At 47.3% G+C, this 25,468-nt stretch overlaps 1 protein-coding gene across 1 annotated transcript in view; it reads left to right on the plus strand.

Annotated features, from left to right (window-relative positions):
* ADAM12 (ADAM metallopeptidase domain 12) overlaps positions 1 to 25,468 on the plus strand; it is a 333,867-nt gene that overhangs the window by 220,052 nt on the left and 88,347 nt on the right. Inside the window, exon 6 of the mRNA XM_045809515.2 lies at positions 20,147 to 20,333. Within this exon, the coding sequence (XP_045665471.2) occupies positions 20,147 to 20,333 (187 nt within the window). The remainder of the gene's footprint in view (positions 1 to 20,146; positions 20,334 to 25,468) is intronic.

Raw genomic sequence — 25,468 nt, forward strand, 5'->3', positions numbered from 1 at the left:
GGGCCGCAGGCGGTCTGTGCCTCAGTGTTCAGGGCCTGGGGGCCGGAGGGGGGGCGGTCGTGGGCACAAAGAGCAGGTGCCGTGTGGAGGCAGAAGGGCCTTCACTTGTGCCAGCAACAGTCCCGCCACCTTCTTCCAAGTGCCTGTCCTAGTTCCCACGCTGGCCGTCAGAGCTGAGTGTTCTCTCTCCTCACACCCTCCCCAATCCCTGACACACCCAGTTTATTCCAGTGTTTACCACTGGAACCCAACAAAATGTACAAAAAGCTAACCCTCCCCCATTCACCCTGCTTCCACTCCACTCAGGTAAAACATGGCAGCAGCCGGGGGTGCCCCTCCCAGCTTTCTCCTCATCCTGTGCAGGCAAAGCCCCCGTGCATGTGTGTGTCTCTCTATTTTTATAAAAACAGAGTCCCATCATACACGTCACTCTACCCTGATCCTTCCATCTCTGCAAGTCAGGAGACAGAGTCTCTTTGGTTCACTCCACCGAGTGTGTACGCACACGTATTTCTGCACGCTCTTGCGTTTGGACAGCGTTTTTGATATCCCATTTATAGCACGCTATTGAACTTTGAAACGTCTGCTAATCTGATATGTGAGCAGAGTTATCTCGTTGCTGCTGGATTTGCTGCTCTCCTGTTGTTAGTCGTCCCTTCGGCAGATGTTCCTCGAGGCCTTCCTCGGTGCTGGCGCTGAGGGAGGGAGGTGAGGTAGGCCGTGCGGGGTCTGCAGGAAGCACATTCCTGGCCGAGGAAACAGCGTGTGCAAAGCCCCTGATACAGGAAAATGCCCGGGATTGGCAGCGCCTCAGGGCGGCCGGTGTGGCTGCGGCCAGGCGGGGAGAGGAGGCAGGGGAAGCTGAGGTCAGAGGAGGAGAAGGCCCTTGGCCTCTCCCCTCTCTCTGACGGGGTCACGGGAACTTTGTGCTGAGGTCTGACTTAACGTTCACACAGGTCACTCTGGCTGCAGGGCGGGAAACAGGCTGTAGGGAGAGGATGCCAAGGAGCAGAGCTCAGCTAGACACCTTCCCAGGAATCCTGCCGAGTGACGGGAGCCCGGCAGAAGTGGCACCTGCAGACAAGCAAGAGTCCAGAAACTTCTTTCGGGGTTTAGAGAGGCTGCTGCCTCTGGCATCTGATAAGCTCCTGACCATTGCCTTCTCCACCGAAAGTGCTCTGTGTCTGAGACTCGCTCCCCCGAGGTAGCGTGGGACACGAATACACGAAGGGACCACTCTCCTGCTACTGACTGGGTGATGACTGAGCGAGCCATGGGAGAGCGCCTCACGAGGCAGGGCCTCCCAGACACGTGCAGGCCCAACAGGCGTGCTGGGTGCTCCGGAGGAGGAGGAAGGGGAGGAGGATAGCATTTGCAAGTGATGATATGCGGAGCGAGGATGGCTGCTCCCCGTGGACCGATGTGCACGAGGGAGGGACTTGGAACAATGTAGTGTCTTCTCAAAAGGCTGTCCGCGAGCTGGGGTCAACAGGGTCAGCCAGGTTTCAGATGGGGTGAGGAGGGAAGGTCAGGGGGGAGGGTAGTTTGAGGATGGACCATGAGTGCCAGGAGCACAGTGGGAAGGTGAGAGGGATAAAGGGAGGAGTGAGAACGGGGTCATTTAGAGGATTAAGGAGCTATGTGGAGACACAGCCCCGTCTTGATGGAAAAACCAGAGCTCAGGCTCCTGGGGGAGACAGAAGTGAACAGAGATGAAGAACAGGACGGGGTCAGACCTGAGGGCACCTGGGAGGGAGGGGAGTGAGCAGTTCAAGATGGATAATCTGGGGCCAACAGCAGATTTTTCCGCCCTGGAGCACAACAGCCCAGGCAGTGAACTAGCTATGTGACAGTGGACGAGTGGCCGGACCTCTCTGAGCCCCAGTTTTCTTATGTTAAAATAGAAAGAAGTGTCCAGCTAAAGTGGTGGTATTGAAAATTAATGCCATGCCATATAGGAAAGCTGGTCCCGTGCCTGACCCTGAGTGAGCAGCCAAAGGAAGAACCATCAGACTCTTGAGACTGTCTCAAGTTCTTTGATTCTGGGGTTGGGCCAGTCGGGAGGTGCAGTACTTCTGGGCTAATTCGATGCAAAGCTGTACTCCTCCTAAGGGAAACATGGCAGATGCACGCAAGACCATGGTGGCAAAGATCATACGTGGAAATCACACCTACCCTGTGTGGCATCCAACATGCTTAAAAGTAGAGAGTTTCTAATACACACCTGGAAAAGGAAAATCCACAAATCCACACTTTATGTTGCACCTCTCCAGAGCCTAAAAGATGGACCTGTTTGTTCAAAGGCCATTTATTGAAGGCTAAGTATTTCTAGCCTCTAAGTTAACCTAAAGGTCAATGTGTGCAAATAACAGAAAAAGATAATTCGAACTGACAAAAAAAAAACAAACAAAACTTAGAGGTAGACTCATGCTGCTTAAAAGGCCAGAGATGGCTACAGGCATGGCTGGATCCAGGGTCTAACTAATGCTATCAGAGTCCATTATCTCTCCACTCTAGCCTTTACTTTCTTCTGTGTTGGTTTTATTTTCACATATGGCTTATTCTTTGTGGTGACAGAGGAGTTGTAGGCAGCCCCAGGCTTATATCCTCAGAGGGCAAGTAGAAGAATGAGGGCTCCTCTTTCAAGTTCAGCAGAGTTCCCCAAAACACATCTGATTGGCCCTGACTGGGTCATGGGCCCATCCCTGAGACAACCACAGTGGCCAGTGGTGGGCTGATGCTCTGGTTTAACTCTCTGGGTCAGGCTGGGGGTGAACAACACCCAAACCCTAGGATAGGCAGTGGGGAGGGTGAGTGCACCAAGGAAAACCAGTGAGCTTTTGCCAGAGAAAGGACAAATGAGGGCTGGGACAGGAAGAAACAAACAGTCCCCTTCCAACAATGGCTTCCATACATCTATGAAGAAGTTTTAGACCATCAAAACCGAGAACAGGCATTAACAGAAGCATCAGGATTGGTCTGGTAATTTTCAGGTGATTTTCATAGGCATATCAAACTCTTGATGGGTAGAGAAAGGGGTATCTCCACAGTATTCCTAAAAGCTCCTTTTTATAATAAGTAAAACTATTTACAAACCAGTGACACTAATCAATTAGTTTTAAAAAATGAGGAGGGCACCTCTGTGGCTCAGTTGGTTAAGCATCTGACTTCAGCTCAGGTCATGATCCCAGGGCCCTGGTATCAAGTCCCAGATCAGGCTCCCTGCTCAGCGAGGAATCTGCTTGTCGCTCTGCCTCTCCCCTGCTCATACTCTCTCTCAATCTCTCTCTCTCTCAAAAAAAAAAAAAAAATGAAGAGGAAGCCTGGGTGGCTCAGTCAGTTAAGCATCTGACTCTTGGTTTTGGCTCAGGTCGTGATCCCAGGGTCGTGGGATCCAGCCCCGGGTCAGGCTCCGAGCTCAGCATGGGGTCTGCTGGAGAGTCTCTCTCCCTCTCCTTCTGCCCCTCCCGCTTGTGCTCTCCCTCCCTCTAAAATGAATAAATAAATCTTTAAAAAATAAATTTAAAAAATAAAAAATGAAGAGGAACAATTGGATAGAGTATTCCCAGAGTAATATTCAAATACGGTAAATCTGCCTTCTGTGCTTGGCCACACCCCTCGGTCACAATTCCCGTCCTTCTTCCGAGGGCTGTCCACCAAAGGTGCAGGTACCTGTCCTCCCACACAGAGAGGTCAACCTCTCTGCCGAGTTTGAGCAGCATCTGCTTCTCAGCCTCTACCTCTCGTCTCCAGCACCTGGACGATGTTCCCTCCGCGGTACTTGGCATAGACCATAATCTGGCAAAGAGGAGTGCCGTGAAATTACCGGTGGCTGGGGTTTCAGGAGAAGTCAGAAGAGTGGGTGCTGCATCGTCTGGTGTCGATCACCAAGAGGGGTGGGGACGATGATGGGGGACACTGAGTGTGGGTGGCACTCCTGAGAATTTGGACTTTCCAGCTCTTTGTGCTGTTGTTACAAAAGCAGCAGACCGTGCACCCACAGAGAAATTCCGGAGTCATGGAGTCAACCTTGTATCTTGCAAGTAGAGAATCAGACCAGGGAAAAAGCTCTCCTGGATCAACTGCCCACTGGAAGAAGAATCGATGGAGACTGGAGATAAAGGGGGAATGCAGCCATCGTGGCACCAGCCCGGTGGATTTAGAGAAAAAATAATAGGCATTAAAAATTATGTTCAGTATGGTGTGACCCAAAAACACATTCAGATCTAGGAATGTGGAGGGAAACTCAAATGTCCTAAGGGACACATTAATTAGAGCCCAGCAGATTACAGCTTTGCAGAAAAAAAGCAGAGAAGGAATGTTCTGCACTGCTTCAAAAAGGCTGGATCAAAGATGGGGAGCAAAAAAAAAAAAAAAAAAAAAAAAAAAAAAACCTCAGCCCTGAAAGAGAGAAGAGAGGAGGGAAGCAAGCAAGACAGCCTCTTCATCTGAAGCTTGAGGGGGGAAAGATAAGGAGAGAGAAAAGCATGAAGATCCCAGTAGAAAGCAGGATTAAAGAGGGAACAGCTTTTTAATAGAGGGGATAGAGTGCAACGTGGAAAATAGGTCATAAAAATGAGTGCAGCCGTGGAGTCTATTCTTACTTTGAAAGGACTCCAAGTCAAAGGCAAAGTTCAGGTATAAGTTAATTTTCTGCTATATCCTATGTCTCCCCAAAATGCTCAGTCCTTGTTAGCCTGTGTGTCCCCAAAATGCTCAGTCCTCGTTGGCACGGTTCCAGTGCATGATTCTCCTGCGACATGCTGGACTCTCATTTGCTCTCCCTGCTTCATGCTTCGCGCCCCCTGCCTGTAAGTACCTAACCCACAGCATCCCCGTGGGCATCAGGGACTCCTCCACACCGCTCTGCACAGGGACCCAGCTGAGGACAGAAGTCTGCTCCCGCCCTAGGGGTGCACCTGCTGTATTCCGTCATAGGGCAGACGTCCAGCCCTGGCACTCTCCTGCTGGAGCATTGGAACAGTGTGTCCCTGGGTCCTGATTTTATTCACAAATGCCACCTTCCCATCCCCATTCAGCTCTCTGGCTGGAGCATGAGCTCCTTGAGGGAAGACACTGTCTCTCACCATTTCTTCTCGTTCTCTTGCTCCACCTTCTCAGCTCCTACCCGTGTCTGACACAAGTCTCGGGGGCTCACGGTTTTGGGACAAGCCACGAGTTCTCCCATCACCTGCAGGCACGGTGGTCGAAATGAGGCTTCATTTCTGAAGGAACCACCTGTGGTCTAACAGACTGAAGCCCACCGTTCACGTCCTAGACGAGGAAGCTGGTATCTAGGGCTGTAAACTAGTAGGGGTCATAATACTGATTTTACTTTTAAATGGGGTTTAGGCTAGTTGAGAACAACGCATACGTGCACTCACACTTACTCATGTTTGCACCTGTGTTCTCGCACACACACACCGTCGTACACTGTCATCCCGTCCACTTGCACACTCGCACTTGTGTGCTTACACGCACATACTAACACATGCTCAGATGCATATACACACACGTGCATGCACACATGTCCCTTGGGGTGGTGATGACACGCAGGGGCTGCCGGACTTTCTTCTTCATCATCACTACAGTCTCTGCTTCCTGAGGGTAGGCGCAGCGTTATTGCCACCGGTGTGCCGAGCACCTAACCGAGGCCCCACCATCAGGGGCCCCATCCTGATGCCGCAGCTCGGAGCCACAGACCCCCACACCAAACAACACAGTCGCCCCATCCCGAGCACAGCTTCTGTCTCGAGAGAGAGGTGTCCCCCGCATTTAGGCACGTCTGCGTGATCTCCTGTGATGCTCACCAGAGCCACGGGCAGGGACGGCTCTACCATGAGGAAGCCCCCAGCCCAATTCCAGCCGCACTGTTTTCCAGCTGTTTCCAGAACATGCCTCACGCATCTCACCGTCTTTGTCTCTGCTGTCCCTCTGCCCGGAACGGGCTTCTCTCCCCACCAACCATTTGGCTTTAGAAGCTTCACCGAATCACATGGTGCCGCCTGCAGGAAGCCCCGCCCCCAAACATTCTTCTCGGTGCAGAGCAACCCCGCCTCGCAGGTACCATCAGACGGCCCTTTCCCAGCGCGGAGCGGGTGATTTATAAAACCTGCTCACATCCCCTGTGTGAGGGCCCCTGTCCTTCCTTACTCCGTTGATAGTTGGCTGGCATACCTTGCCGTACAATCCCATCACTTGTCGTAAGGACCTTCTGTATGGGGAGCATTTCTGATACATTGCTTGTAGCCCCCAGAGCTCTTAGCACTGGCCTTCGATGTGGGAGATAGCACAGAATTCTTTTAAAAATTCAATTGCATTAAAGTATTCAGATGCAAGTCTATTGTTACCCCAATAAGTACATAATTATCATGTTCTTTTAAACCGTATAATATAAAGTTTGCTGCACTAAATTTTATATAATGAAATCAAATATAGCACAAAATGCAGAAATACTTCTTGCCCCATACTATTGAAAAAGAGTCCATCAACTTATTTTTCAAAGGGTGGAATTGACCAGTCTTATGGTCCATGAAATCAGAAATTACCATTATAATGAAAGTAATTATTTGCAATTTAAGGCAAAGACAACCATTGTAAAAATTTTTTAAAAAGTTCTGCTTTTATACAGCATCATTATTTTATTATTTACAACTTAACAGACAAGTTGAATGGACCCATTTGAAAAAATCGACCAGAAATCTCGGCTGTTAAAGCAACAGGAGAAAGGAATCTCAGGGGGCAGAGCAGATGGAGGGAGCCCACCCGTCTGATGCCAGGCGCTCCCCACCTTCCTGGCGCCTCACAGCTTAAGTCCAGGTCGCTCACCTGGATGGATTTTTTTTTTATGTTTTTTTATTATATTATGTTAGTCACCATACAGTACATCCCTGGTTTCTGATGTAAGTTCGATGATTCATTAGTTGCGTATAACACCCAGTGCACCATGCAATACGTGCCCTCCTTACCACCCATCACCAGCCTATCCCATTCCCCCACCTCCCTCCCCTCCGAAGCCCTCAGTTTGTTTCTCAGAGCCCATAGTCTCTCATGCTTCATTCCCCCTTCTGATCACCCCCCTTTCTTCCCCTACTGATCTTCCTAGTTCTTATGTTCCATAGATGAGAGAAACCATATGATAATCGTCTTTCTCTGCTTGACTTATTTCACTTAGCATTATCTCCTCCAGTGCCGTCCATGTTGCAGCAAATGTTGAGAACTCATTCTTTCTGATAGCTGAGTAATATTCCATTGTATATATGGACCACAACTTCTTAATCCAGTCATCTGTTGAAGGGCATCTTGGTTCCTTGCATGATTTAGCTATTGTGGACAATGCTGCTATGAAGATTAGGGTGCATATGGCCCTTCTCTTCACTACGTCTGTCTCTTTGGGGTAAATACCCAGTAGTGCAATGGCTGGGTCACAGGATAGCTCAATTTTTAACTTTTTAAGGGACCTCCACACTGTTTTCCAGAGTGGCTGTACCAACTTGCATTCCCACCAACAATGTAGGAGGGATCCCCTTTCTCCACATCCTCTCCAGCAATTGTGGTTTCCTGCCTTGTCAATTTTTGCCATTCTAACTGGCATAAAGTGGTATCTTAGTGTGGTTTTGATTTGAATTTCCCTGATGGCTAATGATGTTGAACATTTTTTCATGTGTCTGTTAGCCATTTGTATGTCATCATTGGAAAAGTGTCTGTTCATATCTTCTGCCCATTTTAAGATTTGTTTATTTGTTTCTCGTGTATTGAGTTTGAGAAGTTCTTTGTAGATCTTGGATACCAGTCCTTTATCTGTAGTGTCATTTGCAAATATCTTCTCCCATTCCGTGGGCTGCCTCTTAGTTTTTTTGACTGTTTCCTTGGCTGTGCAGAAGCTTTTTATCTTGATGACGTCCCACAAGTTCATTTTATCTTTTGTTTCTCTTGCCTTTGGAGATGTGTCATGAAAAAGGTTGCTTTGGCCAATGTCGTAGAGGTTGCTGCCTATGCTCTCCTCTAGGATTTTGATGGATTCCTGTCTCACATCGAGGTCTTTCATCCATTTGGAGTTTATCTTTGTGTATGGTGTGAGAGAGTGGTCAAGTTTCATTCTTTTGCATGTAGCTGTCCAGTTTTCCCAGCACCATTTATTGAAGGGACTGTCTTTTTTCCACCGGATGTTTTTTCCTGCTTTATCAAAGATTAGTTGCCCAAAGAGCCGAGGGTCCATTTCTGGGTTCTCTATTCTGTTCCATTGATCTATGTGTCTGTTTTTGTGCCAGTACCATGCTGTCTTTGTGATCACAGCTTTGTAGTATAGCTTGAAATCTGGCATTGTGATGCCCCCAGCTTTGTTTTTCCTTTTCAACAGTTCCTTGGCGATTCGGGGCCTTTTCTGGTTCCATACAAATTTAAGGACTATTTGTTCCAGCTCTTTGAAAAATGTCATCGGTATTTTGATCGGGATAGCATTGAAAGTATATTGCTCTGGGTAGCATGGACATTTTAACTATGTTAATTCTTCCGACCCATGAGCATGGAATATTTTTCCATCTTTTTGTGTCTTCCTCAATGTCTTTCAAGAGTGATTTATAGTGTCTAGAATATAGGTCCTTTACATCTCTGGTTAAGTTAATTCCAAGGTAACGTATGGTTTTTGGTGCTATTGTAAATGGGATGGATTCTCTAATTTCTCTTTCTTCAGTCTCATTATTCGTGTATAGAAATGCAACTGATTTCTGAGCATTGATTTTGTATCCCGCCACGTTACTGAATTGCTCTATAACTTCTAATAGTTTGGGCGTGGATTCTTTTGGGTTTTCCATATAGAGTATCATGTCATCTGCGAAGAGAGACAGTTTGACTTATTCTTTGCCGATTTGGATACCTTTTATCCCTTTTTGTTGTCTGATTGCTGTTGCAAGGGCTTCTAGTACTATGTTGAATAATAGTGGCGAGAGTGGGCATCCTTGTCATGTTCCTGATCTTAAGGGAAAGGCTCCAGCTTTTCCCCATTGAGCATGATATTTGCTGTAGGCTTTTCATAGATGGTTTTTATGAGATTGAGGAATGAGCCCTCTATCCCTACACTCTGAAGGGTTTTAATCAGGAAAGGATGCTGTATTTTGTCAAATGCTTTTTCTGCATCAATTGAGAGGATCATATGGTTCCTGAGTCTTTTCTTGTTGATATGATGTATCACGCTGATCGATTCGCGAATGTTGAACCACGCTTGCATCCCAGGTATGAATCCCACTTGGTCATGATGGATAATCCTTTTAATGTACTGTTGGATTCTATTAGCCAGGATCTTGTTGAGGATTTTGGCGTCCATATTCATTAGGGAAATCGGTCTGTAATTCTCCTTTTTGAGGGGGTCTTTGCCTGGTTTGGGGATCAAGGTAGTATTGGCCTCATAGAATGAGTTTGGTAGCTTTTCTTCAGTTTCTATTTTTTGAAATAGCTTTAGGAGAATAGGTATTATTTCTTCTTTGAATGTTTGGTAGAATTCCCCAGGAAAACCATCTGGGCCTGGAGTTTTGTTATTTGGAAGGTTGTTTATCACTGGCTCAATCTCTTCATAATTAATTGGCCTGTTTAAAAAATCAATTTCTTCCTGTTTCAGTCTTGGTAGTTTATAGGTTTCCAGGAAGGCCTCCATCTCTTCCAGATTGCTTAATTTATTGGCATATAGCTGTTGATAAAAGTTTCTAATAATTCTTCCAATTTCATTGGTGTTGGTTGTGACCTCTCCTTTTTCATTCATAATTTTATTAATCTGGGTCCTTTCTCTATTCTTTTGGATACGTCTTGCCAGTGGTCTGTCAATTTTATTGATTCTCTCAAAGAACCAGCTTCTAGTCCTGTTGATCTGCTCTACTGTACTCCTGGTTTCTAATTCATTGATTTCTGCTCTAATCTTGGTCACCTGCTTCCTCGTGAGTGGATTAGGCCTGTCCCTCTGTTGCTGCTCCAGTTTCTTGAGGTGAGAATATAAAAACTGCATTTTAGATTTTTCTATTCTTTTGAGTGAGGCTTGGATGGCTATGTATTTCCCCCTTAGGACTGCCTTTGCAGTATCCCATAGGTTTTGGACCATTGTGTTTTCATTCTCGTTGGTCTCCATAAATTGTTTAATTTGATTTTTGATTTCCTGGTTTATCGAGTCATTCCTGAGCAAGATGGTTCTTAGGCTCCAAGTGTTTGAGTTTCTTCCAAATTTTACCTTGTGGTTGAGTTCCAATTTCAGAGCTTTGTGGTCTGAGAATATGCAAGGAATAATTTCAGTCTTTTGGTATCGGTTGATACCTGTTTTGTATCCCAGAACATGGTCTATTCTTGAGAATGTTCCATGGGCATTAGAATAGAATGAGTATTCTTTGGTTCTGGGGTGTAGTGTTCTATATATATCTATGAGGTCCAACTCGTCGAGTATGGCATTCAAAGCTCTTGTTTCTTTGCTGATTTCTTACTTAGGTGATCTGTCTATTGCTGATAGTGGAATGTTGAGGTCTCCTACTATTAGTGTATTTTTATCTATAGTCTCTTTATTGTGGTTAAGAGTTGGCTTGTGTATCTTGCTGCTCCCCTGTTGTGGGCATATATATTTATAATTGTCATATCCACTTGTTGGATACATCCTTTAAGAATAATATAGTGCCCTTCTGTGTCTCTAACTATAGCCTTTAGTTTAAAATCCAATCTGTCTGATATGAGAATTGCTACCCCAGGTTTCTTTTGAGGTCCATTGGCGTGAAAGATGGTATTCCATCCCTTTACTTTCAGTCTGAATGTATCTTTAGGTTCAAAATGAGTCTCTTGTAGACAGCAAATGGATGGGTCATGTCTTTTTATCCAATCTGCAACCCTGTGGTTTTTTATGGGAGCATTTAGGCCATTTACATTGAGACTGATTATTGAGAGATATGATTTTAATGATGCCATGTTGCCAGTAAAGTCTTTGTTTCTATAGATTGTGACTTTCTGTTCTGTATCACTCTTGGGGCCTTTTTACTTTTATAGAACCCCCTTAATATCGCCTGTAGGGCTGGTTTTGTGGTTACGAAATTGGTCAATGACTGACGATTCTGGAAGGTCTTTATTTCTCCATCAATTCTGAATGACAGCCTTGCTGAATAAAGGATCCTTGGCTGCATGTTTTTCTCTGAAAGAGCTTTAAAAATGCCCCCCCCCCAACCCTTTCTATCATTCCAGGTCTGTGTAGACAGGTCTGACGTAATTCTGATGCCTTTGCCTTGGTACGTGAGAAATTTCTTTGCCCTGGCCGCTTTCAATACTGTATCCTTGGATCTAATATTTGCGAAATGCACTATGACGTGACGTGGCGTAGGTTTGTCATGGTTGAGCTTGGGAGGGGTCCTCTCTGCCTCTTGGACACGAATGTTTGTTTCCCTCGCTAGATTAGGGAAGTTTCAGCTACAATTTGTTCAAATATCTCTTCTAGACCACTGTTTTTCTCCACCCCCTTGGGGATGCTGATGATTCTGACATTGGAACGTTTCATTGAGTCAGTAATCTCCCGTAACCTACATTCCTGAGCGTGGATTTTTTTGAGTCCAGATTCTATTTTAGCTTTTTCTTCTACTAACCCATCCTCCAATTTGCTGATCTGTTCTTCTGCCTCATTCACCCTGGCCGTCAGAGCCTCTAGTTTTGACTGCATTTGGCTCATAGAATTTTTAATTTCTGCCAGATTCACTCTCATTTCCGCCCTTAGAGATTCTATATTCTCATTAACATTTTCATTAATACTTTTTTCAAGTCTACACATCATCTTGACCATTGTTACTCTGAATTCCATTTCTGATAATTTGGTTATATCCATATCCATTAGTTCTGTGGCAGAGGCCACAGGCTCATTGTCTTTTCTTTGCTGGGGGGGGGGACTTCTCCTTCTTGTCATTCTGATGAGGAGAGGGTGCGGGGTTGTCCAGAGCCCAAATTATTGACCGGGACCCAGGCCGTGCGCCCTTGTTTTATAGGGATCTTAGGGATGTGGGCTTCTTGATTTTTCAGCCTGCCTTCTGGGGGAGGGGCCTGCCGCGCCGATACTCAGGCAGCCCTGTTTGGGTAGAGTCTCCGCGTCCCCTGCGAGGGGGGATGGGGATGGGCACTCCCTGAGCCGGTATTTCCAGGCTTTTGTTCTCTGGCGGCTTTCCCTGGCGGTTTGCTGTGCCTTTTCTGAGAGTCAGAGCAGCAGCAGCCGAATCTCAGCCTCTGTCTCAGAACAGAGGGATTACGGCCCGTTCTCCACTGATGTTCTGGCCACTTTAACTCTGTTTCTGTTGGTGCTGCTCAACCCTACAGCGTCCCGGGTTGTGCGCCCCACACCCGGCATCCCAGCCCTCATTTCCAGGGCCGGCGCGTCTCTGTCCTTTGTGTTTCTAACACTGCCAGCCACCAGCAGCCCCCGTGCGCTCCTGGAGCTCCCCGGTCTCAGTCTGGTTCCAGTGAGCACACTGTAGCTCCGTTTCAGTCTGGTGGCGCGCACTCCCGGCTCACGGTCTCAGTCTGCTCTCTCGCGGGTGCCGGTCCACGAGTCCGCCCGCTCCCCCGTGCAGGTGGCTACCGCTTCCTGGTGCCCGAACGCGGCGGCTCCCTCCCCCTTCCGTTTATCTTCCCATATCTGTGTGCGGTTTCACGGCTCCCCGCTTCGTACCTCAATACTCAGCGCTGGAGATGTTCATTTGTAGAGATCCAGATGTATCTTCCTGCGTCTCAGGCTGATTCCGTGGATGTTCAGGCTGGTCTGGTACCTATCCAACTCGACTCAGGGGACCGGCTGAAAAAGGTGTCCCCTACTCCTCCACCATCTTAACTCTGCCCCCTGGATGTGGTTTTTTCAGATCTCACAGCTCAACCTAAATGGCCTGCCGCCAAGTGGTCTAATGGGCCAGAAAGTCAGGCGCACAGAGGTGACCCTGCATTCACTTTCCTGTCTGCTGGACCATGAGTTCCAGGCAGCGTGGTGCTGGGCTCAACCTAGAACCTGGAATGTTACAGGTGCTCAGTCAACCTCGGCGGAGTCAGCATGCTCTCCCCAAGGCATCAAGTGGTCAACGACCATCTTTGCCAATCCAAGTTTTTTAGAGTTTATTTATTTATTTGAGAGAGAGAGAACAGGGGGAGGAACAGAGGGAGAGGGACAAGCAGACTCTGTGCTGAATGCAGAGCCAGATGTGGGTCTGGATCTCACAACCCTGAGATCATGACCTGAGCTGAAATCAAGAGTCAGATGCTTCACCGAATGAGCCACCCAGGTGCCCCTTGGGCAGCCCAAATTTTTAAGACATCTCTAAAGTGTAGTAGGTCATATTAAAGAAGAAATTGGCATAGAGATGAGGTAAAGTCAATTCGACCTTGAGCTCTGCATGGAAACCCTCTGCTCCCTCAGCTTCTAGGAGCTGGCCTACGCTGCCTGCCCTCCAGCCCTCTGGCTGCACCTGCCACCTCGGGCCAGGGTTCTCCTTGTCCCGGCCTCCTCCTCCCGTGGAGACGTTCATCCCGTTGTCCTGTGGGAACATCTGTGGGCCGTGCAGGGATCATAGCTCATCTGCGCCCTCTGCAGGGCTGCACTGGTGTCTATCCTGAAGGTCGCCCAAGGTCAAGTGTCAACTCTCCCCTGCTTTGCTCTCCCTCAAAACGCCAAAATGTCCAAATCTAAACTCCTTGGTCCCCCGATGGGCTCCCCTCCTACCTCTTTTCCATGAAAGGTCTGGCCCATCTCTGGCTCCTAACCTTGGCGTCTGGTGACCTTTGATGACCCCTCTCGTGCTTCCATGTAAAAGGTCTCTTGTTCATATTTCCCTGTCACCACCCTGGATCAAACCTTTGCTCCAAGATTTTTTAATTGCCTCCCACCCATGCTTCCTGCCTCCACCCTTCCCTTCACAGCCATCTTGCACATTCCAGAAGGTCGTGTTTCAAAAACACTGCTTGATCATAACAGAAGTCTTGCCACCCCTCCGCACGCAAAACCACATGGCTCCCTACGGCTTGCAAGTCAGAGCCTCTCACTCCCTCACACGCTTGTTCCATTGTTCCCGCAGCTGCTCACTGGCCACCTACTCACGTACTGATCGCCCACTGATCATGCCAGTCCTAGTGCCGGGCCAGGAAAACCACACCAAATGAGGAAAATACGTCCTGGGTGTGTAAAGCAGATGCCATGTCGGTACCATGTGGCGAGTGCTGTGACGTGGGCGTGCACAAAACCTCCAGAGGAACCAGGGACGGGACCCGGATGCCGGGCAATCCTGGAGGTTGGCTGAGCGGAACGTTGCAGGTTATGCATCGGCCCGGAAGGTCATTCCAGCCAGGGGGCTGCGGCAGGGACGGTGAAGGCCTTTGGGTGGAAACACCGAGGAACAGAACACGGCCGTGGCCTGCCAGCAGCTTGCATCCCACAAGCCAGGGGGCTGGGGGCCCACGGTCACACTAAAGGAGCCTGTGGATTTGTGGAGGCTCCCGGGATGGGAGTGGGGAAAGGCCAAGGGAAGAGGAGACAGCAAGAGCGAGTCGCGGCGGCTGGGAGTTTGAAGTGTGAACAAGATGCACTTTTAGTCTGCACGAGGGTGTGGAATGGAGTGTGTGAGGACACAGTGCAGCCAAAGCCAAAGCCAAAGCCAAGGTGAAGGATGAAGGCAGAGAACACAGCCCCAGTCCTGTGCCCCGCCTTCCTTCTGCGGCCCCCACCGTCCATCCGCCCACACCCTCGTGTGTGTGCGTGTGTGTGTGTGTGTGTGTGTGTGTGTACGTGTGTGTGTCTGCACCCTTGGACCTTCCTCTCTCCTCAGCTCTTGCTTCTTCAAGGCCACTCAGCTGGGCTTCATGCTCCCCACCCTTCAGGTTCCTTTCATCCTCTAAAACTCCCCTCGAGGCCCCCCATTTCACACAGGCCATGGATGACCCCCCTCGGTCAGCACCAGGCTGACCGCCCAGCCTGTGGGCAGCCTTTGCATTCGGGACTCAGCGGTGACCAAGGAGAGAGGGCTGACTGCCCAGCATGGCCACGGACGAGGCCCCCCACGGGTCAGGGGCCAGGTCCACGTGGGGTGTCCTGGCTGTGCCGCTGACCAGCTGGGTGACTGTGTGAATGTCCTAGGGCCACCAAAACAAGCCACCACACACTTGGGCTGAGAGCCACAGAAATGTGTTCTTGCACAGTTCTCGGGGCTGGGAGCCTAAAGTCGAGGGGTCCGTAGTGTTGGAGAGAGGATCCACCCCATGCCTCGCTCCTGACTCCTGGCGGCTACTGGCCACTATTGGCTCTGCCCTGGCTGGTCGGCCCATCACTGGTTTCTGCAGCCACTTTCACGTGGCCTCCCCACTAGGTCTCTGTGTTCTCTTCTTTCTCTAAGGGCACGTGTCATTGAATTTAGGGCCCACCGTCAATCCAGGAGGAGCTCCTGTTGAGATCCTTAACAAAACCCCATCTGCAAAGACCCTTTTTCAAAGGGTTCCATTCACAGGTACCAGGACTGGGACTCAGACATATCCTTTTGCACAACACTATTCCACCCACCACAGTGACACTGGGCTCTTAGCATTGGCTTCCTGTTCGTAAAAGCGGCTCAAGATACCTGCTCTAAAAGGATCACTGTAAATATTAGAGAAAATAGAGGATTCAGAAACCGGGTTCATGGGATAGGAGAGCCTACAGAGTGACTGATAATGGGGATGTGGTTTTTGGGGGGTGATGAAAATGTTCTAGAGTCAGTGGTGATGTTTGAGCAGCTCATTGTACTAAAAATAATTGAATTACATGCTCTAAGAGTGAACTTAATGGTATGTTGAATCATTTCTCGATAAAATGTTCCTTTGAAAAAGGAGCCTGGTTCAGGGAGCGGTGTCTTCATAAATCCTAGCTGCCATTATTATTATTATTATTATTATTATTATTATTATTATTATTGATATGCCAGTCACAACTACTATTAAAATCTTTTATAAGAGTTCAACATCTTACCTCTTTTGGCATATGCCTCCCAAACCCGGGTATGAATTACTTTTGAAACAGGAACCATGGGTGAGATGACTTTGCGGGCTCTACTGGAGCCCGCCCAGGGCTTTGCATGTAGTAGGGGATAATGCAAATTTGTCTTGATCATACATGAGCAGTTCCCATGGAAATTACTTGTTGAAAGTAAGCCCTCCAGTGCTCGCGTGTTCACTAATATCACTGCGATCGCCGTATCCAGCGTAGGTGAGGTGGGATATTGCTTTTACCCATGGGCTCCCCCAGGAAAGAGCTGAAATTAAATTTCATGCCAACCGCATTTCTCACTTATGATTGTCAGCCTGATATTGAGACCAAAAGTCTTTTTTTCCAAGAAAATTCAATTAGCAATTGAACATGGAGCTAGTCGGGATAATTCATATGTTCTAATCATTACCTTATTACAGGTAGTCAAAAACCATGTGCTACTCTCTTGCTTGCCCGGGAGTAGTAAGAAGAATTGTAATAAGAACAACAGCATTAAGCCGTGTTATTGCCTGATGCACCGTGGCTTTGGAGATTAAAAACTGAATTTTGAGGAAAACAAAAATTTATCTCGAGGAAACACAGGCCTCCTGAGCTCTCACTTTGAAAGCTAACAAAGTCAATTTAGAATTTTAATAGATTCCTCTAAGTTTCTATTGAAGGAAAAATAACAGGATTTTAAAATTTAAAGGAAGGCTGCCTATTGTCTCTGGTTTTTTTCTCCTCCATCATGCTTATCCTTGTCCAGGGCCCCAGCCGCCTCTCAAAAGGGCCTTAGAGGGAAACGGGAGAGCAGGAGGGTTGAAAGGTACAGGGCTTGGGCACCCAGGTTCCCGCTCTGCCTCCAGGTGCCCATGTGCCCTTGACAGCAGGGAAAATGGCCAGGGCTACAACCATGTAGAGATCTACCGGGTGACAAATACAAGGGACACAGCCCAGGCAGAGCACCATCAGGGGTGGCCCTCATCACCCCCAACCAGCCCTTTCTCTTCTGCTTCCTCCATTCACTATACTCCATTTACTACCTTCCATGATGGCCGGTCCAGTATTCTCCAGTATCCCCCCAATCCTCCTAACCTCCCCCTAGAGAAGGTACCCGGGGTCTTCATTTTTCTGCCCCACTCTGGCAAGAGGCAAGAACCCCAGCTTCAAAGTCTGCTGGGTTTAAATTCCGTACTCCGAGATACTTCCAACTCCAAGTTTACAACTAAAAATCTTGGACATTCAGCTTAAATTACACTCGCTTATCTAGCTTGGGGCCAGCAAGGGCTGTGAGAACATCAAAATTGTACATCTCAGAAACCCTGAATCCTTGAATTTTGTGTCCACTGTTGTTTCCAGCAATCTCTAGGGCTAAATGATTAATTATACCCACGACAGTCCAAAGCAATTATTTAATTAAGCTGTATTACAGGCTGCCAATTGTTTAGAGCAAAGGGAAAGCCTTCACCCCAGTTTCTCAACATCTGGCCTTTGGATGACTTAAAAGATAAAAGGAGATATGAGAACATTTTTATGACTAAGTAACAATTTCTAAAAATTTTCCATTAAGTGGAAAAACTTTTTCAGTAATTTGTTTCTCATGATTAGAACTTGGTGATATGTTTTATCGTGAGTGTCCAGCTTACTTAACTCTAATGCAAAATAGAAAATGTTGTGGTATCAAATGAAATGTCGGTATCATCTTTGTTTTAGGGCAGGAAAGTCAGTTTTTTAGCAAATCTTTATTTTCCCTTCAAGTGCGTTTGTCTTTCACATTCCCTTGGCCTGTCATTTTTAAGTACCCTTTCTTAATTTAGGTTATTTAAAATCAACTTTAATAAACAAAAATCCCGTCACCCATTCCAAACTTAGAAATCTAAGTTTTGTTTCATAAAGAACTTTTTAAGAAGAGAGACACAAGCCACCCCGACAGGGTTGATGGCAAAGTCGTGTCTGTGCGATCTACTGGAAACACGCGAAGACGTTAGTTGAGGCGCAGGTATCCCGGGCCTGACCTTTCTCTTTCCCTTTGTCTATAACTTCATTACAAGGACTAGTGGAGTAAACCAGTTGAACAGCAATGAGTTGAGTAGTGAGTATTTGCTCACCAGTTGTGTTCAAAATGCACATTTGACTCATTCAAACCTCTTCCTTCCATACTATTTGAGTACTGAAATTCCATCATACTGTTAAAATCTAAGAATGACTACGTACTCACCTATAAGTGGGCCATCGATAACAGGATGGTGCTTGCTTCCGCAGCACATATGCTAAATTTGGAACGATAAGCATGGCGTGAGCGGGTGGCTGAAATAAGCAATAATGAATGACAAAGGGACATTTCGCAAGGTTCGCCTTTTGGAAGAAGGTTCAGATTTTCTGAAGAAAACCAATGGAGCAACCAGCTTTTTCAGCTACTTCTTAAGGACGAAGGCAGACTCAAATCCTTGGGTTGATGCAATATAAGTTATGTGTTAGAACTACTGCCCTAAACCTGGAGCCCATGGACCTCATCCATAGTCCTGAATCTTCCGACATTATCTGCAGAATATTGTGGATATACATACATGTGAATTTTTAAGAGGAGAGTGTAAAAGGGCTCATGTCTCAAAAAAGGTTAAGGTTCACTATGTTAGACAAGTCCGCTTACAGTGCAATGAATCTCACATGAAAATGTGATGCATTTCTCTAGTGGAGAGATTGTGGTTGCCTTGCTAAAGAATGGAGGTCACTAGAAGCGTCCATTATTGTGTGGGAAGTCTTAAAGCTGCCAGTTTACTATTACTCAAATTGCCGTTTCTCCAAAAAAAATCCTTCCTTCAATATCAAGAAGAGCCTTTTAAATTAAAGTGCTTTACTGTCCCACACTAGAAAAGAGAGAAAGAAAAACCATCATGTAAGCCAATGTTCCCTATCACTTGAAGGAAGCTGACACCCCTAGGTTAGTGCTGCTCACTTCGGGAAGTGGAACCTGGCCTGGGCTCTGTCCTGCTCCAGAAGGTCAGACACGCATTGTGGTCTGCGGCCTGATGCCACCATCTGTCTCTGCAAGGGGGAATGTTTAGCAAATTTGTCTGCTTTTTAAAAGAATTTGTACTTTCATTCCCAGACCTAAAAGTTAAAAACAAAAGTTTCTTTCTCTCTTATTGTCATTCCCAGAAGTATATTTATTACATTACTGCTCCATTTCATATCAGGGAGTCACGAATGGCCAGTATGTGGGCAGATGTGTCATCAAAGCACAGGACCTTCCTGAAATTGTCAGTCTTTGGAATGACATGCAAAGAGAAGCCTAATCCATGGGCCTGCCCTTGTTAATAACAAAAAGGACAACTAGCATTTGAGCACTGATTTATGGCCTCCACAGGGCTGAAAGTTTTAATTAGATGACATAGCAGCCCTGAGAAAGAAGTACTATTATCCCATTTTCCAGGTAAGGAAACCAAGGTTCAAACAGGTCAAGGTCGCAAAGCTGGAACTTACACCCAGACTGCCAGACTCTGAAGGCCACCTCACCAGCCTCAGGGCTGGGATGTGTCCCAGTGGTCTTGGCCCCTATGAGGAGCGAGTCACCTTTAACCAAGTTAGAGCAGGGGGCAGAGCTCAGCCTTCAAGAAGCAGTTCTAATGCTCTGTGCACCTACATTGTCTCCTTTCTTCACAGCTCCCATAAATAGGTGTAGGTTTATACTCAACCTGATATCAGAATCCTTTCAAATATTTAGGAAACGTAGTTGATTGGGCTGAATAATGTACATGCAAGAATTTTCCTTTAAAAAAAAAAGATTTCCCTTCTGAATCACATCTGCTAATTCACATAGAGTTACTTTCTAAGCAGATGAAACATCTCTCAACTCTTTTTCCCAGAAATATATCTTCGAGAAGTAAAAAATTATAAATCAAAATTTTTAAAAAACATTGAGGCTAAACACAGTCTATTCTTTACCGTAAAATATTTGAGACAAAACATTTCCCAGACTTGTTTTCAAAACATTTGCAAGATGAATCCATGCAAACATATGGCTCAGAAATATCCTTCCCAATTAAAACCTGAGAATATAAATAAATTGGCCTTTCTCCTTTTATCTCTTCTCTTGTTAAGAACAGAGCCTTGGCCGCAAACAAGAAACTACCCTTAAAAATTATATTTTTTTTCTTATTTCTTTTTCAACAGGGGACTTATTACGTTTGAAAATAACACCTTTATCTTGGAACCAATGACAAATGAAACGAACACGTACAAGCTCTTCCCGGTGGAGAACCTGAAGGGCACCTGGGGACCCTGTGGCTCACATCACAGCACGTCTGCGCTCGCTGCAGAGAACAGGCTCCCGCCACCCTCCCAGACATGGGCAAGAAGGGTAGGGGGGCATCAAGGTCATGCTTCTGGGGAGCGGGGGCTCTAGCTAGGCGCACCCAGGGCTAGGACATCTGGAGGAGATTTGCTGTCTGGATGTTGGGTCTGGGGGATGGAGCCACCCAGTTTATCTGGAGTCGTTGATACCAGGTGTCCAGAGCATCACCAAATACTAAAACCTCCACCATTGCTTTGCAAATGTTGGCCTCAGACTCATTAACCTATGCTGGGGAAAGTCTGGCTCACAAACCGACAACATTTCCATTCGTTACGTCATCAGTGAGAAGCTACTGTGGGCCCAGGGTTGTGCCCCACCATTGCACGCATGATGATAAACAAGACGAGAAGGGACCCTTACCTGCCGTTCATTCGGCAGCTCTCCTTCCTCAGGAGGAGAAGGACAATATGGAGGCCTCGTCATTGGCAAGTCTGTTTTACAGTTAGGGTCTTTGTTGTGATTTGCGTAACATCCCCAGTCTTTGCCTGCGTGCCTGTGCAGCGGTGAACAGAGCGTTAGCCACGCAGTGTGGCTAAGGAGTGTTGCTTCCCCCGGTCCGTGCTGCCCATGCCTGTCCTTCCTTCCTTCCCGAGACGGTCCAAGCACTGGGTTTGCTGGCCACCTGCTCCTGGCTCTGCTCATCAGAGGTCTCTCCCGCTGCTGTAGAAGTGGGAAGAGTCATTACCTGATGGAGTCTGGGCCACAGATCTCTCTCCCTGCTAAGCAGACAGAGACACAGGGCCCCCAGTACCCTTTGGTGCAATCCAGTATTATGTGGGTGCCATAGGCCTCAGCAGAACACTCTTTTGGGTTTTTTTCAAGATTTTTATTTATTTATTTATTTATTTATTTATTTAGGAGAGAGAGAGAGTGCGCGCGTGTGCATGCTCATGCATGAGTGGGGGGAGGGGCAGATAGAGCAAAAGACGCAGGCTCCCCACTGAGCAGGGAGCCCGATGTGGGACTCCATCCCAGGACCCTGGGATCATGACCTGAGCTGAAGGCTGAGCCGACTGAGCCACCCAGGTGCCCCAGCAGCAGAACGCTCTTAAAAAGGAGGAAGGGCAACCAAATTTGGCTGGGGGCCCTGAATTTCAGTGAGTACAACCAGATACGAAATTCCCAACAATTTCCTGATTTTCATCTCTGGCTTTCCTGTTCCTCTGTTGACAAGAAATTTCATCATTTCAGAGACATGATGTCAAATGTGCTAACATTGGGTGGTTTAAGGACACGTTCTTCAAGGTTCCACTTAAAAGACAACACATTTTCTCTGTCCTGACTTGGAATGTTCTGCCGCTTAACATTCAACATTGCCTCTATGTTATTCCTCTTAGTTCATTCCTCATCATTTTTTTCTGAGTTCAAACAGGAAACATGATCCTAAATGATTTCTTCTCATTTGTAAAATTTCCCTCACATCTGTGAATTGTGTTCTCCTAACCTTCATTTTCATTTTTATTTTATTATGTTATGTCACCGTACAGTACATCCTTAGTTTTTGTTGTGGTGTTCCATGATTCATTGTTTGTGTATAACACCCAGTGCTCCATGCAATACGTGCCCTCCTTAATACCCATCACCGGCCTAACTCAATCCCCCATCCTCCTACCCTCTGAAACCCTCAGTTTGTTTCCCAGAGTCCATAGTCTCTCGTGGTTCATTCCCCCTCTGTTTACCCCCCCTTCATTATTCCCCTCCTTCTCCTACCAATCTTCCTGCTATTTCTTATGTCCCACATATGAGTGAAACCATATGATAATTGTCTTTCCCTGCTTGACTTATTTCACTTGGCATAATCTCCTCCAGTCCCGTCCATGTTGCTGCAAATGTTGGGTAATCATCCTTTCTGATGGCTGAGTAATATTCCATTGTATATATGGACCACATCTTCTTAATCCATTTATCTATTGAAGGGCATCTCAGCTCCTTCCACAGTTTAGCTATTGTGGACAATGCTGCTATGAACATTGGGGTGCATTCTTCCTGTTCTGGTGTTCTGCCTAAGTGACCCTTTTGTCCTCTTTCTTAATATGCTCACAGGATTTTCTATGGTGGGGGCTTGCCACCTCTTTGTCCTTTCTTCCCCATCACACAGAAGGGGAAGAACCCCCATCTGGGACAGTGACCCACCTTGGCACTGATACTCAGTAGTGGAGACTGAAATGAACCCCAGGGAGCAGAGCTTGAAACATCCTCCCGCGTATGTGAACAGCAGCTCAAGAGAGTTTTCATCCTGCCTTTCACCCTTCCCCCACCCAGTTTAGAGGGACAGATTGAAGAGTTGAAATCACAAAGACCCGCCTCGATGGTCCCAGGACATGTATTTTACTCTTCAAACATGCTCGCCTTCGATTCCGGACCTGGGAGAAGAGGGGATTAAGCTGTAGCTCTTCCAGTCATAAACAAGGAGAACATTTGCATTTTGTTTTCAAGGCGCTTTGCTTTGAGCACCTTGTTGAATGCACGTTGCCCACGTTGTGAGATTTATAACTTGACAGTTTCAATGACACCCGAATACGTTTGCCGTTGCATGTAGAAGCGCGAGCTCGGCGTCTGCTTGCCAACCATATTTCAGTTCTTTAACTAAGCTGCTGGCTGTCTAGAATTGTGCCTGGCACCGTAATTTCCAGTCATTCTGACTCAGGGAAGCGCAAAGCCTGAATAACAACGTTGCTTTGTTAATAATGCACATTGGGTGCAAATGAACCTTTCCGTTGAAAAGGGAAGGCAACAGCTCCGTCCTCAACATTTTTCTCTAGAAATAGTTGTGATTGTTTTAGTGGAAGAGAAAATATGACATAAAGTACATCTACATAATGAAAACGATACGAAACATAATTTTCGAGTAAGGGGACGACTTGGGGATTGGAATTGGAGACCACGTGGTTTGGGGTAGCGTCGCCCGTACCTGCCTCACTCCCACCGCCTGATTTTAGACTCAAAAAAAATCAACGTAGCTGCAGCTAGCTCCTCTTGTTTCCGCAATGCGGCAACCGTACCTGCCATCCGCCAGCATCTTCTGCCCCCGCTGAACGTTAACCAGCGCAAAGATTGGTTTGCAGGCTGAGATTTTTCTGCAGATATTTGCGTTTCCCTTCACAGAGCAGCAGGAATAAATCAGCACTCAGGGTGTGCACCGGCGATAATAGAGACTTGAGCTATTGTTTGTCATTTTTACAAGGCTCTACGTTAGATTTTAGTGAGAACCCAAGTCACGCCTGGAAGGGCACCTGCAGTCACGTGGCCTTGGAGTCCGATCTGGCCTCTGCAGGTTCGCTGAGTCCAGCCCGCAGAGCCCTGGCCACTCCGCTGTCCTGCGACTCCCACACTCCTTCCCTCTCCATCAACGAGCCAGGCCAGAACGCAGACAAATTCTAACACTGGCCTGAGCCAATATAGGCGAAAGCTTGGGAAATCGCCACGGGAGAAAAAGCACATAATGCATCCCAAAGGCAGATGTAAATTATGTTTGAATTATCCTTTCTTTGGGGATTCTCTGTGCTGTCGTTCCCCTCCATTAGTGTGGGTAATTATGAGTCAGATATAAAAGGCAGTACTTCCTGTAGGAAGCCGTGTTCGCCCAGGCTGCTGAGCTGGTCAGGCAGACACCGTTGTGTGTCCTCAAACGTAGCCGCTCTGAAATGGGCCAGTGCTATGGCTTTCGATTTCTAGACGGCCTCTCCTGTTTGTTTGGTAGAAGACACAGTAGTGGTGGGGGGAGGAGAAGCGTTAGGAATATGTGGCCTGTGCAGAGGCCGAGCATAGCTGAACATCAGGAACGGGCCAGAATCGTGTGACCTCATTGAGCACAGCAGGCATGCCTAACGCCTCTCTGACATAACGTCTGCACGTCCACACCTTCTCTGAGACCCTACTGACGCCTCTTGCTGCCTTGGTTGCCCCATCTTGCTGGCAGATAACAGAGGCAGTGGGATGGCCTCTTTGACCCTGAATTCTGAGCCTCCCTCCATGGGAACTGAGGCTCCAAAATTTCCCAGTGTGGATTCCTATTGAGACTTAAATCCATTAGAACTCTGGGTAAATAAATAACAGATCTCTCTGGTGCCACTGGCTCTGTGGACTCAACGTCAGTATTTCGCATTTGTGCCTATTAACATTCAGTCCGTCAGACGGAGCCTCTTCCTCCAACTAATTGCATCTCCTGCGGGTTGCTTGTGCAGCCCGCGTGGCAGCCGGGCCCCGGGGCTGTGTATCCCACGCAGGTGTGATCAGTGTGCTTCACCGCCAAACAAGCCAGTGTCAGGATGGTGGAGAAGACCTGGCACAGCAGGGACCAGGGCTCAGCTCATAAATATTCATAAAGCGGCCTCGGAGTCCAGACACTGAGCGTCCTATGAGCCAACAACAACCCTTTTTTACTCAGAGAAGATCAAACCAAACTTTGGATTTATTCAGTCTGCTGATCTTGCCACCCACGGAAACATGGGCCCTGGCTTCATTGTTATTGTTCTTTTATTGTTGGTTGTATCACACCCAACTGGATTCCATTTGCCCATCTCCATGGTTCCTGTCCCAAACTGTCACCAACCATCACCTGCACTCCTGGCTTCCACTACTGTCTTCCCGTGATCCGTTCTCCCAGCAGCCAGAGTGCTGTTTTTAAAACCTCCCATGCAGGGGCTTCCTGTTGTCCTTAGGTCACTAGATGATCCGTCAGCCTCTTTGCCATGGCCCCTGCCCTGTGCACAGCTCATCCACGGCCCTCCCTCCCGCTCTAGACCGGGTAGCCATCCTGCCTGTTGCCGGAACCCTCCACGGTCTCCCAGCCTCAGAACTCCTGCTGCTGCTATTCCATCTATCTGAACACTGTTCCCTGCACATATACCGACTTCTCATCCTCAGGTCGCAGCGGCCTTTGTCACGTGGCCCCATCTTTATCCACCTTGCAGAACTGTTTATTGCTATTATTATTACTATTATCACCCCTTCTACAGACTAAGCTTTATTTTTGTTAATTCTTTATTGTTACGCTGTCTCCTCACCCCTCCCAAAATGCGAGCCTCATGAACCCGGGACCTTGGCTTTCTTGTCCATCCCTCTCTCCCCAGCCCCTGACCCAGTGCCGAGCAGAGACAGCGACAGTAGGTATTTGTGGGGTGAGTAAATGATAGACATAG

This window comes from Ursus americanus, chromosome 6 (genome assembly GCF_024610735.1).
Source record: "Ursus americanus isolate L20-20 chromosome 6, mUrsAme1.1.p, whole genome shotgun sequence".
In the NCBI taxonomy this organism is placed as follows: domain Eukaryota; kingdom Metazoa; phylum Chordata; class Mammalia; order Carnivora; family Ursidae; genus Ursus; species Ursus americanus.